General features: G+C 35.6%; 1 protein-coding gene across 12 annotated transcripts in view; it reads right to left on the bottom strand.

Moving 5' to 3' along the window:
- ERC2 (ELKS/RAB6-interacting/CAST family member 2) overlaps positions 1 to 16,714 on the bottom strand; it is a 404,073-nt gene that overhangs the window by 106,528 nt on the left and 280,831 nt on the right. For all 12 annotated transcript variants that reach the window (XR_009115064.1, XR_009115063.1, XR_009115065.1 and 9 more), the window contains 2 exons: positions 14,689 to 14,820; positions 1,062 to 1,127 (listed from right to left, as the gene is read on the bottom strand). Coding sequence is in view for 1 of the 12 variants with exons in the window: in XM_058031993.1 (XP_057887976.1) it covers positions 1,101 to 1,127; positions 14,689 to 14,820 (159 nt within the window). In the remaining 11 variants the exon portion in view is untranslated. The remainder of the gene's footprint in view (positions 1 to 1,061; positions 1,128 to 14,688; positions 14,821 to 16,714) is intronic.

The raw sequence follows: 16,714 nt of genomic DNA, 5'->3' as shown, positions 1-16,714 counted from the left end.
AGATATACATCCAATTTAATTTTATTAATGTTGTGTTTTAATATACACTCAGTTGACTGAGAGATTTGATTTCCCTCAGCCATAGTACTTGTTATGAAAATCAGCAGAGTGTAAGAGGCAGAATGGTAAAATGCCAAAGGCAATATAATGTGTAGAAGCTTTAACAAAACATTAATCTTTGCTTATGTGAGTAGATTTTGCTCTTCTGAACTGGCCCATTGAAGTAAATAAAATTGTTCCTGTCAGAAGTACTGAGCAACATTTTCTACAAGCAATCCACCAAAGCCTGGTGTCTTCAGCAATGTTGAGACCACGGTGACTTTGAGCTGCAAATTACACACAGCTTCAAAGGCAAGCCCCAAACAAGTGGATATGCATCAACCATACCTGACACACCATCATAATACAATTTACACATCATTTGGGAGACAAACAATTCAAGCTGCACTTTGTACTCTGGAATATCACAAGGAAATTATTGTATGGATGTTATTCTATGATAATATTTCAGGCAAAGGGCATGTATTGCATAGAGAGATTATACTTCCCTTACTAAATATCTGCTGCTTGTTTTAAAATTTCACTAAAACACTTCAGCTGAAGAGGTAGTCTCATGTTTTTCCATGAATACCACAAATTCTATTCTAGTATAACTGCATGCTTAATCTGTGGCAAAATTTCTTAAGTATCAAACTTTCATATACATTCTGCAAAGATATTACAGTGCTCTTAAAGGGATTTTAGAAATGGTACAGCAAATTAATACTAGTTTAAAGAACTCATCTACTGAAAAAAAGAAAATTGTCTAGACAGATACAAATACATGTATTTTAAAGTTTTGTACCCACCTACACCTTTAGCCACAATAATTTATGAAAAAAACAGAACCACTGGACCATTAAACCATTAGACACAGTTTCTCATTTTTCACTGCACATGAGAAAACATCATCACAGCATTCATAAACACACTTGTCAAGAAACAGACAGCTCCATGCAGTGTAAAAGAAAACACAACGATTAGACTGCAACATGAAAAAGAGAGAAAAGAGAGTTTCTCACCCCTCAAAACAAAACTGGAACTTTGGTTTATAGGAACGGCTATGCCCATATACCCTCCTCATCATCCTGTGTGCCAGACATGAGGAGATGCACAGAGAAGGTGTTGGCATTGGAATGAAAGAAAGAAAGAAAGGTTAGTTACTTTGGTGCATATGAAATTCAATTTTTTTGGCTTTTAACAACATGATTTTTTTTCTCATGAAAGCCAGTGAACACACATGAACAAGCTTGTATTACATACACAAGAATCTGCATCTATAGCAACCAAAAAACAACAACAGTGACGTAAATTTTTTCCTCCCCATTAAAACAGTGTGTAGGAAGATGATTATAAGATTAAATATTAAAAGATTATCTATTTTTTAATTGCACGCAATTCAAGCCAACAGTGAGAGCAATGAAAAGGTCAAAACTTAGGTAAGCAAAAAAATTAATCAAATTGTCTTACACTTTGTTAAAAGATACAAAACTGCTGAATAACCCAAAAATTTAGCATTAGCAAAGTAAAAGTACACTTTTCCAAAATGCTATCAAATAAATTTATCTTTTCAACAGGTGTTAAACACTGCACATTTTTGGATGCTATTAAATAGTTTTTCCCCTTTTTTCCAGTTTTGAACCATTAGGTTTATTCATTTCGAGTTTTAGGGATAAATAACATTAATGACAAATACAAAAATTCATAACAATTTCTTAATTTGTTTTTAAAGGGGATTAGTTTATGGTAGATAAATTGAAAGCAGAAAGTCTTTCTTCACATTTGCTATAAACTTGAATTTAATAATAAAATAAATTTTGATAAAATCTAAAAAATAAACATGAAGTAAACCAGGAGATTGAAATGTTCTTCCCCAGATACACTAAGATGGCAATTTCACAAAGACTCTTTATCTAAACACACATAGATGTGCACATGCACAGCTATCTCTGTATACAGTTCTAATGTGCCCAATGATGCAACACTCAGCTGCTAGAACTTAGAGGTGCACAGCACAATGTTTTTAATTTAACTCAGGATTTCAAAATCAAATAAAATCTTATCGTTTTACTATCCTTAAAATTAAACCATTAATATCTTAGAAGCATTTAAAAAACCCATTCAATAATGACAAAACCTGGAAAGTTAGCTAGTGTAACATATTGCTGGCACTTAATTAAATCCAAAAATCTAATAAAATGAATGGTAATTAATTATGATTGAAATGGACAGGAATTTTAGCCTGAAAGTATACACTGCCAGTATCACTACTGTTCCTAACCCATTCTTGGAATAAAAAAGAGCTCCCAGATGTCAACTGTTATTAAAAACCAGATGTTAAGATAGATGTCTTGCATGTTGCTGAATTAAGTAAAGAAATCTGACAGTCCACTATAAACTTAGCTATCATTTAACACAGAAGAAATGTGGGTAAATTTTTTACAGTTAACTTGGAACACATCTGAGTTACAAGGTCGGCACAAATACACCACAAAGCAAAGGCAGAGTAAGGCCTGAATATCCTTATTTATTTTTGAAACAAAGGCACAGGTTCTGTAAAACTTGCAATGAGCTGGGTTTGCCTCACTGAAAACACAAGTTATTCCTCTGGATTCTGCAGGAGCCACTCCTGGTCAGGCCCACTAATGCTAATTGAAGTGACTTTCAAGCTGACAAGAATTTTTGCCAGATAAAGGTTGAAGAAAGAATGAAGGATTTCTTTTCCACTGAGTAGTTTGATCCTATTTCACTAACATAATGCATTAGGTTAATCTTTGGTGATATCCTTAAAAACAGCAAGAAATCAACAAAATGGACAAGACAACAGGCTTCCAAGTGACTCCTCCCCTAGCTACACACAGCTGGTTTCCTGTTCAGAGCATTGCAATTCCTCAAACAGGCAGACATTCATTTTTACTCCAGTTATTTGTGCCATGTACTTTTGGCAGAATTCTAGAAGAGCTGAAAAATCAAAAATTGTCAAATATTTGTAAAGATTTTTATGGGAAATTAAAGACAAATAGAGTTTGACACTGATCCTGATATACAAAAAGCAATAAATGAAAAGCTGGAGCTCAGTTAATGTCAATCAACATGGCTTCATTGAGCACCTGAGTCCTGTCAAAATAACTTTCTATCTTTTCCAATTACAGAGAGACTCTTTTTTATAATGTAAGTGCTTTGAAATAATATGCTGAGATTTCTGTAAGGCATTTGATTATGTGCCACATGACACAGTGTCAGAACAATTAGCTCTGTACTGAGTGAATGTTTGCTGGAGAAGGAAGGGAACCCATAGATATCCTTCTCATCCCAAACTTGTTCCATATTCCCATGATCTAAAAGAAAAGCCTGACAGTCTTCTTGGAAAAGTGACCAGATGTGGAATTATCTGAATAAATGTTATCAGACACAGACACATATGCCTGAAATCATAAATACACTATCAGAATTGGGCAACTATCATAATTAGAAGAAAGGGAACTGCTTCTGAAATCAAGGACAGCAAAAAGGTCTTTACAGGTCATGGTGGAAATGAACACGTGGTACAATGTTGGATTTACCAAGACAAATACAGGCAGAGAAAAAAAACTCAGAATTTTTGCTGCATCTTTAGACAGTAGCATATGACCATTAAGGGAATTTCACATCTGGTCCTCATGTCACACCCTTGTGAATATTTGACAGACTGTAAACAGATCAGGAAACAGCTAGAAAATTATTGAAAAATAAACTTGGCAGTGAGAAACAGGAGACTCAACTTAAATGATCTCTCAGAAAACATTAAAAGATTTTCTGATCATTATAAAGTAACTTAAAGAAAGGGAGACAAATCTTTTCCCTAGTAAAAAACATCTAGATAGAGATTTAGAGAATGTTGTTACACTGCAAATACAGGACATTTTTCAGCAATTTATAATTTCTGGATTATTTGAAGATTTCATATCAAGTCTTAAGACACTTTCTAAAAGATATGGTTAATTACATTCAAACTAATTTTTAAATTACAGATTTGATGAAGAAATTATTGAGTAGTCCACATTATGATCACAGTCCACTTAACCTTCAACAGCTAATAAATTAATAAAAATCCTTTTCCATCATTTTTCCTCACATCTGTTTCAATGACAATGCGTGCCATGACCCATCTTATCCTGTATATAAAAATTGATTACATATTTTCCAATTTTTTGATTAGCAATTTCATAAAATTAAGCAGTGTTCTGTTTTGACATGAAATTGAATAAAAATAATTTTAAAACCAAAAAAAAGCAAACATCACTGTATTTTAAACTTTTAATACTAAGAATAACCTCAAAACCAGTCTCAACTGGTGTAAATCCTAACTTCCAGTTACAAATTTTTCTGTATGGATAGGAACAAGTACCCAAAAGCACTAGATGAAAAGCACTTAAGAATCAGGACTGTAAATTTGACAGGTTCCATGAATAAAGTATTATACCAAGAAGCTAAAGTTTGGTGCCTCAGTGCAAGCAGATAATGGAGAGAATACAGAATTCTTCACTGAATTCTCAGAAAAATAAAATTCACCACTTATTTCTGCATTCTTGACACACAGTGAAGCAAAATAAAAGTTGCAGTTACGCCTTATCATTTATTAATATTGGAACAGAGGATTCCAGAAGTAAGCTTAGTTTTTCATATCAGTGTGTGTATCCTACAGAATCATTAATCTATGGCTCTTTCAAACAATAAACTGCAATCAAGCAATTTTTCATTAATGTTTGTGTACATTAACTGCTTTTTAAACTTGGATCTTTCATTGGTTTATAAGGTCAAGAATAGCAATTCAATGACAGAAACTGCAAAGCAAAATCTCAGTTACTGACAAGTGAAACAGGAAAACACCCAAAATTTGAGAGATACCATTTGATTTGAGAAATTAGTACACACACTTGTCATAAAATTGCTAACAATTCCGAGTGTATAAAATATTGAATGCCTTGTATTTTTAGGACAGACATCCCAGTAACTAATTTGGACCTGTATTTATAGTAAAGTGGCATAATCTCAAATACTATTGCGGCCTTTTACAAACCATTGATTTTATTTCATACTTTTGCTTTATTATTTCTTTTTTTTTAATGTCTGTGCTGCTGTTTACAATAATTGCCTACTATCTTAAAAACAAGTATCTGCTATAACAAAATGTGATTTTCTGCTCTAATCCAATTGCCACAAAACCTCAAAAATGGCTTCAAAGTATCAAAATCAGGAAGTTCAAAAACAATGCTTGGAAAACATTACACACAGATGTAGAAATGTACAGAGACATTTTCTGGTTTGCTACTGGAGTATATATCTCAATGCAACTTTGCAGGCAGATTTCTTAGCCATCAATTCTCCAAGGCTCATCAGGGTCAGCAGTAAATTTGAGACAGTGGCCTTCAGGTAACCTCACACAGCAGGTCACAAACAAAGGAGAACTCTAATCATGGTCTGCACAAGTAGGTCTAGCTACAAAATTTTAATAATCAGATGCCAGAAATTGTCATCCCAGTCATGACCATTCTGCATGAAGAATATTCTTGATCACTGGTGAACACAGAGTAGCTGCAGGAGGTAATATTTGTGTTCCAACAGCAACAGATCTACAGCACTACAGTGGTCCTGAGAGTCACCTCTGTACAATACACCTGTCTGGGGGGGTATTCTGAATTAATCTTGCTCAGAATGGTTTCCTTTAGCAATTTCACAGTGTTGGAGGACCTCCAGGAATGCATGCTTCATTTAAGTTGAATCAAACAGGAACCTGGGGTACCACCTCTGGATATGAACCATATGCAAGAAGTGTGAATGACCAGGACTCGATTTGAATCTGCATTCTTGATGAGAACCAAAACCCTATTGTAGGTGCACTCAAGGACTGCAAGAGACTGCATTACTGCGTGGCCACCTCATGAAAATGTGTCAGAGCACAAGCCCTTGCACTCTTTTGGCATGCAAGTATCTTTATAAAACCTATTCTTAAAAAAACAAAAAGTCCTGATCTCCTTCTAACTTTCGCAATAGAGGCAACATTAAAAACTTGATGAGTTAAGCTTTTCTGGCTCTCTTCCCACAATAGGAGACCCTTCCTGACAAGGCTCATCACATTTCCCTTTCATGTTCTGCATGCTGAGAATTAATGTCTTAACTTGGGTTAAATAAATCTAGCAATAACCTGCTCATCTCTGCAACTAACTTTCTGATGACTGATTTACACTGCTCTCCTTATTATCTACGGCCTCTAATGGGTCATTAAACATGTAACTGCTGGCTCTGAACTGTGAAATTGTCCTACTTACAGCAAATACTTACATTTACAAATATGAATTTCCCCTTTTTACCAAGAAATCTACCTGCTATGCAATGACATTTCTTTCAAATCAAGAACTTAGTCTAAAAATCAGAATCTTTCAGAGCTTAGAGAGACTTTCATCTGCTGCTCAGTTTCTGGGAGCAAACATAGCTGAGGTCTAATCACATGAACTCTCCATGCACAGAACAATTGACTACAGAAGAGTTTTGTGCATGAATAATTTGAAGAACTGAGCCTTTAGCTAAAAAGTGGAAAGACTAACAGTGGATTCATTTAAGTGTTTGGGGCATAGAGCTTTAAAAGGTCTTTATTTTATGTTTCATTTGTATATTCAAAGAGATGAATAAATCTTAAAAATTGCTTCAGCAATATGTATTTATGTCAGAGGTCTATTTTCAAAGTTATCCATAACAGAAGGGGTCACAAGTGACCATGCATCACCCAGTTATGAAAATGGCCTTAAATCCCATCTCACCATTTGTTCTATTTGTATATAGTTGGGTTAAAATCAATCACAAATACAGCCATGGGGGAAAAGTGAAATGTTGTTTCTGACCATTTACTTTACAGCACCCAGACCAGTGGTCACATGAATAAGATGTTTCAGCAGATACTCATGCATTCTGAAGTTTTATCACTAGATGAAGCGGAAACTCAATGCTTCTTACAAGAACTGGTCCGTGAAATCAGATTTGCAATGCAAAAATTTATGGTCCCCTTTGTAGTCAAAGCCTGTGACATGCTATCTCACTTAAGTAACCAGTGCCAGATATGCAACTTTTGTTATCAAGTTACTGTCTCCCAGAAATGCATTTTTGGCTCTCTCATTTGGTCTAAAGACCTATTTTAGACTATGATGGTGGCAGATAATTTTTCTGCTAAGAAATGTAAGATAAATGTAAACCTCTCTATAAGTGTTGTATATTATAACACACACATTCAGGGGAAATGAAGGGGAGAGATTTCTATAGCTAAACATGATCTCAAAAAATTCTTCCATATGTGGAAAAGACTGGAAAGCTAACATATAAATATAGATATATATAAATATACACACTGCTCAGTGTGTGTACATTTATATCACATTCATTAAACCTCAAAATATAAAATAAATTAATTTCTGTAAGCAAAGGAGAGGTATAACTTTTCAATGTGCAAAATCCATCTCCCAAAGTATCAAAGACAGCAAAACCTATTTCCTACTTCTTATTTTTAATATAACTCCAGTTTAGCTGGTCTTTTTGCAAATTAAAAATTTTATGTCATTAAAAGATGTTTAAAAAGCAGCCTGGCTACAGTATAATTGCAATTAAGAGTCATAATAAAAGCTTTAATAAATATTCCAAATTTCCATTGGCTTTTACTTTCAAGTGAGAAATCTTGAGTAGCTCACCATGTTTTTAACTGCAAAACGGCAGCAAATCAAAATCAAGAACCAGAGTATTCCTGAAAGATACCTTCAGAGTCAGAGATATTCTTCCAAATTTCAAGGCTCTTTATTTTCTTCCTTCATAAGCACAATGTAACTCACAATAACACTTAGGTTTGAAGCCAAACCTCAAAATGTGGCCAAGCCTCTGTGGAAAGCTATTTCAGTTTTCTTCTTAGGACAAAGTAGACAGAAATACCTAGACAGATGTCAGGCAAAATTTCCTATATCCACTGAAATAAGCACATGATAACACTGACAGAGTTTTGAGAAATGCTTAGACAGAAGTTACTTCCTCATTAGAAGAGATTTGTCATTCAGTAGCTGCTTATAGTAAACAATATCGCTATGAAAACTGCATACAACTTAATTGGAAAATTGGTGTTTTCAAGGTGACCATGATACAAATAGGATTTTATTGCATTCAGTTCAACAAGTCTGAACAATGTGTGATATGAATCACAAGTTCTTTGTTCCAGAAGAATAATATGCGCAGCAAAGATGAAAAATTAGATGAAAGATTAAAAATCTGAAAGCATTTATCTGACTAATTTGCACTGCACTTCTGAGTTCTCAAAACACTAATTCAGCACAATACTAGTTATTTACAGTGGATATGTCTGAGATTGTTTATACTGAATGTACTGACAAGCAAACCTCGCCCTGCCCAAATTCCTAAATTAAATAAATCCATGTGACTCCGATGAGCTTAGTGCCGGCTCAGCTCGGTGCTAATGCAATTGCGTGCTGCCCTGCAGCTTGAGGCACCAGCAGAACAAGTTCACATCCATTTGGGGAACAGACAAGAGCAAGCTCACACCTGCCTAAAAACAATGTGTAAACATACAGGATAAAGAAACACACACAATATTAAACAAAATCTGGGTCAGGGAGGAAGGCAGTCATTCCAACTTAGTGCATTAGGGAGCCATATCGTATCACTCCTTTTATGTAGGACAATGTCATTGGTTTTCTCCTTCTTTTCTCTTTTCTGCTTTTTTCCTGAACAACTAAAAGACAATGTTTCAATGATGCAGAAAAATCCCAAACAAGAGATGTTGTTTTTCCAGGTACTAAACATCTGCTCTGACTGACATTTCTACTTACAGTCTAAAGAAATTTGAAGAATTTTATGCTTTTCAAATAACCATGGTTAATGCGTTAGCTAAAATAGTCTGTTTTGTTTTATGTTTTTATGGCTGTTAGGTTTTGTTGTTTCGTTTTGTGTTGATTTTTTTTAAAAGAAAAATCTCACTTTTGATATTCCTGAGGCCTGTTCAGGAGTTTGAGGTTGGCAATTTTCCAGGGTGGCCACAGAATACAAGGCATTATGCTAACGACCAGGACTGCCAAAATACACAAAGCAGCATGCCCTCCCTTCCCCTAAAATTACATATGGATCGATACAGTGATTTGTAGATCAGGATCCAGACACTAAAATAATAATCGTTGTTTGACTGTCCTGTGGTTCTGATTTCCAAGTCATCCACCTCAAAAAAAATCCCATCTGACCTGTTCAGAGTTTTTCACATATCATCTTTCAGCAACTCCAAGGATATTTAGCAGTTCCAGCTGATGAATAAAGACCTGTTGCCAAGACCAGTCACCACTTTACAAATCAATAAACACTTTTTTTCCAGAGCACATGGTCTTCTTCAAAAAGTTACTTTTTAGTGACATACACCTACTTGGCAACAGTCAGTTTGTTGTCAAGTTTCACACATCACTGCAGGTGATTTCTTTTCTCAAATGAAGAAAAGAATGCTTTTAAAAAGTCTGTTTAAAATGAGGCACATTTAATAGTAAGACAGCTAAAGGCTCATTCTGGAACAGTTGGCCTTGTGACTGGAGGAAGGGAAGCTCCAGAGATGCACCCTGCCCCATCTCTGTCCTGATAAGGAGGACTTTTCCTTTAGATAGGAGGATAGTTCAGAAACATTGAACTACCTTTTAGGCCTTCTCGCTGAGATCTCAGAGGAACAGAAAACTTGTTGGTGAGTTTGCAACAAATTACTTCTAAACACTAAATCTTGTAGAAGAGCCATCAAAAATGTTTTAAGTAGGGGAAAAAAAAATCTCTGCGTAGTCAGACAGGATTAAAAGATGTAAAAGGACATCTTTTTACATGCTTAGGCACCATGTGACATTCCATCCTCAATTATAGCTTCTAAGAATAGGGCCAACTTTTTGGAAAGCATTCAAGTTCCTAAAGCACGCCCTATGATATTCACATTTTTCTAAAAATCTGATTATTTTCTATGAGCACATAATCTCTCATAAAACAAAATCAAAATATATTTGTAGCCCTGGTGACCAAAGAGTAAAGCATTCAGCTTTGAATCCACTACAACTCAGGTATTCAGAAAACTCTTAGGAGATTAGGAACACTGTACATTTTATTTCTTTAAAAATCTCCAGTACTATGGAAAGTAAGAAGATTTGACAGTTGTTATAATCATCAGGATTGGCAATAAAATCTAAAGTATGAAAATTATGCAGATATTATACCTCCAGTCCTGCACTGTGTTAATGCAGAATCAAGTTCTTCCCTATGACCTCTCCAATAGCCTCATTTCCTATTGAGAATGCCATCATACTAACTTAATCTAAGACATACTCGTGCCAGATTACCTACACTTTTTTCCTGTAGAAATGCCACTTTTAATTTCATAATCAATTAAAGTTTTTTACTAAGCAGTCCATAAGCAGAATCTTGAACTTAGAACCTTGAACCACATCTTTATGTTCTCATGAAGTTGAAGAAGTCCTGGGTGATAAGCAAAGATTGCTGTTCATTATGCGGAGACTATCCTGGAGTTAGAGATTGGTCATACAAGTTGAGGACTGTAAGGACTTTGAACAGGGAGGAAAAAATCCCCAGAGAAATGAACAGTAAGTGAATATGGGTGACTAGAGCCTGAAATTCAGAATAGGGAACAGACAGGGAGGGACTGAGAGGCTCCTGAGATCAGAAAAGCAAAGGGAGCGAGAGGCGACAAATTGACCAGAACTGTGGCTAGCAGGGCAGAATTCTCTGCTGGCTGGTAACTCACAGGGCTGCTCCCGTACTGAAAGGACACAACTGACAGGAGGAGGGCTGCCCAGTGAGGCAGCTGTGGCAGGGAATACAAATGTGCTGATTCATAACAACCTCCACCAGCAATTTGCTTGAGCAAAGAGAGCATACAGTCACTGGTGTGACACAAGCAGGCACTTCCTTCAAAACATTTTCTATAAAAGGGAGAAACTGAAAGATGATGTGGGCAACTGAGGCCAAGGCAAAAAGGTTTTAAGGAAAAATTATGTAGAGGTGAAAAATACAAGAGGCAGGGAGCTGGACAGTTGGGTTTGGGGGAAAGTCTGTGCTGTGGGGCAAGATAGCTGCTAAATCTGGAAGTTCCAATTTATTTAGACGTGGGGTTTTTTTTGTTTCAGGTAACTCCTGGATGCAACAATCCAGATTAGATTACTGTAATGCACTCTACAAGGGACTACATACTACAACTCCTTGGAAACTGAAGCTAGAGCAAAATGCTTATTCAGCTCATTTTCATTCTAGGAGTATTACACCCGCACTTCAGGATACACACTGACTGCCAAAATGTTTCCAGGTGGAAATTAAGAAAGATTGCCAACTCTCAAGCCAAAACTGAAGAGAATAAATTTAAGTTTTTGTGCAAAGCTGCAAAATTATCTTTTTTTTCCTGTTTTTTTAAAGATTAGTAAAATATTGTTAATATATCTTACTGACATGGCAGCACTCAATCTCCTGAAATTTATTTATGTCAAATAAAAATCAGATGTACCAAAATAACCAGAAATCACATCATGACCAACTGTAAAAAACCATTTGTATGGGCAGATGAGAGAGTCTTCCTACTCTTTATGAAGTTTCCTTACAACTGGACCAGAGTTCGGTCCAGACAAGGATGGCAAAAAAAGGTCACCCATCTATGCCTCTCCCTAGAGAGCAAAAAAAGAGGGAATAAAGGCTATAAGTGTCTGGAAATTTGTCTTTGTTCCCTAGCAGCAGCCAAAAGAGCAAAACATATCCATTGTATCTAAAAAAAGGGGCTCAACAAGCTCCTTCAAGAGAAGTCAGAGATCCTGTTCTTCGCTAAGACTAGAGTCATTCTGCCACATGCTGCCCACAGCAGAATAGGAAATTAGCTAAGAGTTATAACAAAAATATAATCATTAAAAAATGTGAATACCTGAAGAGCTATAGTCACATACCTAGAATCTGTGTGTAATGTTGAATGGGAAATGCAGGTTTCTATGGCACACAGCAATCAAATTGCTGCACAAATGAATGTTGTAAAGAGGGGTAAATAACAACATAAAAAGTAAAGAGAAAAGTAAAATCCATGATTGAAAAATGTAAGATAAAGCAATGTCTAGAGTTCACTCATTATTACCCTTGACTGTGCTGTTCCCAAAGGTTATTTCAGCAAGGATTTTGCTAGGAATCTCCTATTTGCTTTCTTTACAAGTAAACATTTGCTGGGCTAATCCATTGTTCACAGTCTGTGGAAATTTGGGATGACAGCACTTCAGGGGAACACCTATTCTGAGTCCAACACAAGCTGAAACAAAGCTCTATTCATCTAACCTGTTCTTAGAAACCTCCAAGAAAGGACCTTCCATTACATGTATATGAAAGAATGTCCACATTGTGTTTCCACTTACAGATTCATTAGACTCATAGTGAAAAAGTTTTCTTTTTAAAAACTAACCTAGTTATTCCTGGCAAAATTAAATTTACTGCTCCTAGCCTTTCTCCATTGGGCACTGGACTACAATTGATCATCGTCCTTTTTACAACAACATTTTATGTATTAGAAGACTTATGTCTCCCCTTTGGTACTTTCTAGACTAAACAAACCATGTTCTTTAAGCCTTCCCCACAGGTCATGTTCTCTAAAACTTCTATCATTCTTGTTGCTCTCCTTCTGTCCCTTTCTACTTTGTCTATGTTTCCTAAAGCATGGAGATCAGAACTGTAAACAGCTTTTCAGATGAGCTCTCTCCAGTGCTCCAAGGAACAGAATAATTGCTTCCTGCTTCTTCTTCAGTATTATATCTATCCTAGAATTAGATCCACCTTCACTGCAATGGTATTCCAGATATTATACCTCCAGTATAACAGATTCCTTTTTCCATGCTATTACCTCAATAGCATATGTGACTTGTCTTTGCTGAATCTCAAATTTCAAATTCTAGACTCTCTCTAGTTTATCAAGACTGGAGCAGCTTATTGAGCAGTTTGACTGCTCCTGCTGTGCTTGGAGCTTCTTACATCTCTATACATGACCAACAATATTAATGGCATTTCTATTTCACCACTGAAATAATCTCTAAATAAATACTCCACAGAGTCAGATAAAGGACAGACCTCTTTGGAATCCTGCTGTAACTGGCCCTCCTGCCTGAAAATGAGCAATAGAAAATTTGTCTATAGGTTGCACACCCATGTCATGGCAATCTCATAATTATTTAAATTAAAAAACACAATTTTAATTAAAGCTTTTATTATTGGAATTAATTTTACATTATTTATTAATTACATTGCAAAATTATATATTTATTTGCATATTACAAACATCTGGTGGGACAGCGTAAAACACCTGATGAATTAAGAGCAATCACTTTCTGCTTTAACCACAAAACCAGTTCCTTATCAAATTAGATTTGCTTGACTTAATTTTCCTTGGCAAATTTAAGCAGACTAAATATAGGATGGGTATGCTGGACCTGCCTTCTTTTTTAGAGAATGGCCCAAAACTATCACCTAGGAAAAAAGCTGAGTACAAGCGCTAGTAAATACTAGTAAAATAGCTACTATTTCATGTGCTCTATCTCTAATCATGCACCTATTTCCACTATTCATATAACATCTCAATGTTCTTGAATATGCTTTAATACTGACTTTCATTATGCTTCTTATCCATTCTCCTCCCTGAATAAGCTGTTACCATGCATTGAAAAGCACTTGACTAAATGTTAACTCTCTTACATTGTCTTGAGCCTCAAATTTCTTTCACAGGTGCAGGTTTCTTAAATAAGTTGAAAACAGTGTCTAGGTTTCAGTAACACTGTGGTGGTTATTACCTGTTTCTTCACATCTCTTGCCTTCACTTTGGCTTTTTTATCCTTCCGTTCCTTGCAGAAAGCCAATTTTTTTTTATTTTACAGATATTTCCATACAATTTTCCCTTCTTTTATAAACTCGGCCAACTTATCTCTGTTAATCAGAAACAGAACCAAACCAAGACAGCAAGTCCTTAATTCCCTTCTCCTCTTTCTGACAGAAAAAGTTGTTCTTAACATGTTCCAAGAATTCAAAGGATTATGTATTATGTTGTTCAGGTTTATAGTTTGTGTTTTGGGGTTTTTCAATTTGCGTTAGTATCCAAGAAATCATGTTTTCTCATTCTTACCTGCTCTTGACTAATATAATTCCTTTGGTCACTGTGTAAAAAAAGTGTAATTTGCCTCTTAGTCTCCTCCTCCCAATTAAGTAGTCTATCATACATCCCTATTATATTTTCATCCCTGTTTTTCACTTTTATTTCCACCCAGACATTATGAACTTATAACCTAGTTTAGTATCAAAAAATGATTTTTTATATAAAAGCAATGTTAAATTTATGCTCAGGCTCCTTCATCTGAAAATGAGTTACTTGTTTCTACAGACTGTTTTTCTACTCCAGAAAAATAAGGCTCCAGACAAAAAGCCAAAATTTTAAACTATTTCAGGATGGAAATAAATACCAGAGCTATTAGCTTCAGTTCAAGGAACGCATGTTGCTTATTAGAACTTTGGAAAATTTATTTTATTCTGAAATAGCAAAGCAACAAAGTTATAAAACTGAGGGTGAAGAAAGAGGTGACCAACCTGATCTGGAGAGGGTCTGTGGTTGTGTTGTGTCCTCCCAGGAGACCGATGGTGGTGGTGGTGGTGATGGTGGTGGTAGTGGTGATGGTCATCATCATAGTTATCTGCCATCAGCTTCATTCTGTTTTGTGTCTGTTTAAAATGTAAAGCAAGACAATTTTACTGCATGTTGGAATGTATTATTCTGACAGTGTTTTAGGAATCACTCAGCTCTGGGGGTTTTTTGGGAGTTTTTTTGAGCTGAAGGATCTAAGAATAGAAATCCAAACTGCTGGCTCACAAAGTAAAGGAAAGAGAAATAGAGAAATCAAGTATGTGAACACATCCTCTGTTTCAGCTTTCACATCCACAGAATGACATGAAGAAGTCAGAAAAGTAAATGATGACAGATAATGTGTTTGAAAGGCAAAGACATTCAGCTTTTCTAAATGTATTATTTTAGAGCTGTTTCCTATTTTTCCAGTCTAACATTATGTCTTAGCAATTGACTTCTTAAATCTCTCTGAAAGGAGCATTAAGTGTACCTCAAACATTTACAGTTGGCTACCAAGGCATGTCAGCAACCCCCATGAATAGCTCTAAAAGTTCTATTTTAGGTAATTTATTTTAATTCTACACCACGATCGCCCTGCTAAACAATAAGTAAAATGAATCTGAAAACTAAGTGATAGAGACACAGGCACTTAGAGAAATAAGTGATTATGGAACTTGACACACTACTGAATGGAAGTAAGTTAAAGATAGAGATCTTGAAAAAGAGATCAACACTTCAGCTACAGCTGTGTACAGATAATAAAATCTATGTCACCATGGGATAACAAGATACCATGCTGCTCTTTATCACTATTACAATTATTCCATACCATGAAATACAAAGACTTGAATAATTCAAACCTTGCTCATAACACCAAAAATATCTTTCTACCAATAGTCTGACACCAATAGATACAGTTGTTATTTTTTTGTGATACCAGGACTGAAGACTCTCTCAGGCAAACCTCTTAAACTGCTATCAAGTTTTAATTAATTTTGCACTAACAAAGCCCAGAAAAAAATGGTGTAAACTCACAAAGATCTCTTCCAAAATTAAAATAATCAGTTGGAGGCATATACAATTAATACCACACAGATGACTGAAGGAAAGATAGCAGTCTTAGCTCGCTTGATGCCATGCTCCAAAGCAGGAGGATTCATGGCAACCCCACTGAGGATGGGAGCTAAACACATTGCCCAGATTAATGAGCTCCAAAGGACCAAGAGAAGCAGATGAATTTGAACACAACTCATTTGTTCAGTATGTCCCCATATTAACTGGTCTAACTGCCTTCCAATGCCAAGTGCCCATGAGATAACTCGTGTCCCATAGCTAGGATGTGGTAGATTTACTTCCAGGACTGCTGTAATTTGATTTTCCTTCAACAACAGTTCTATATGGAAGTGTCTGTTTGGAAAATTTCACTGGCAAGTATATTTTCATGTAAAACCCAGAGACTGCTATTAAATTCCCCAACTTTAATGTTTTTTGCTGAAGTTGAAAAGGGATTTGAAAAAAAACAAGCAAACTAAATATTCATATTACATAATATTTCAAGTATAACACAGTCTAATGGCAGGAAAACAGCCACAGAATCCTAGGAAGTCCTGATGTACCTGTTCAGCAATTAATTTTTTTCAGTTGTCACAATGTTTCTCAAGCACTTCGCATGATGCTCAATAAAGGATCAGAGAAAACTGCTTTACAGGAGGGGAGCTGTAATCAGTTTCAGTAGAAACAACCAACTAACCCAACCAAATCCTCAAGGAATCCACAACAACAAAACAGAGAAAACATCACAGGTCAGATGTGCACTATTAGACTTTCTGAGCATCTCCAGGGCATTCTAAGAGCATTTTCTCAGTACAGAGTGAGAAGAACCAGCACAGTTGGAAATATTTTATTTTCTCCCAAATACAAAGATGGAAGCGAGCAACTGAATGAATTTCAGTTGTGACTTTCTACTGATTTTGATAAAAAGATCATCTCAGT

Source organism: Melospiza georgiana, chromosome 11, assembly GCF_028018845.1.
Source record: "Melospiza georgiana isolate bMelGeo1 chromosome 11, bMelGeo1.pri, whole genome shotgun sequence".
In the NCBI taxonomy this organism is placed as follows: Eukaryota; Metazoa; Chordata; class Aves; order Passeriformes; family Passerellidae; genus Melospiza; species Melospiza georgiana.
Note: the sequence above shows the minus strand (reverse complement) of the source record. Positions and strands in the feature narration are given on the sequence as shown.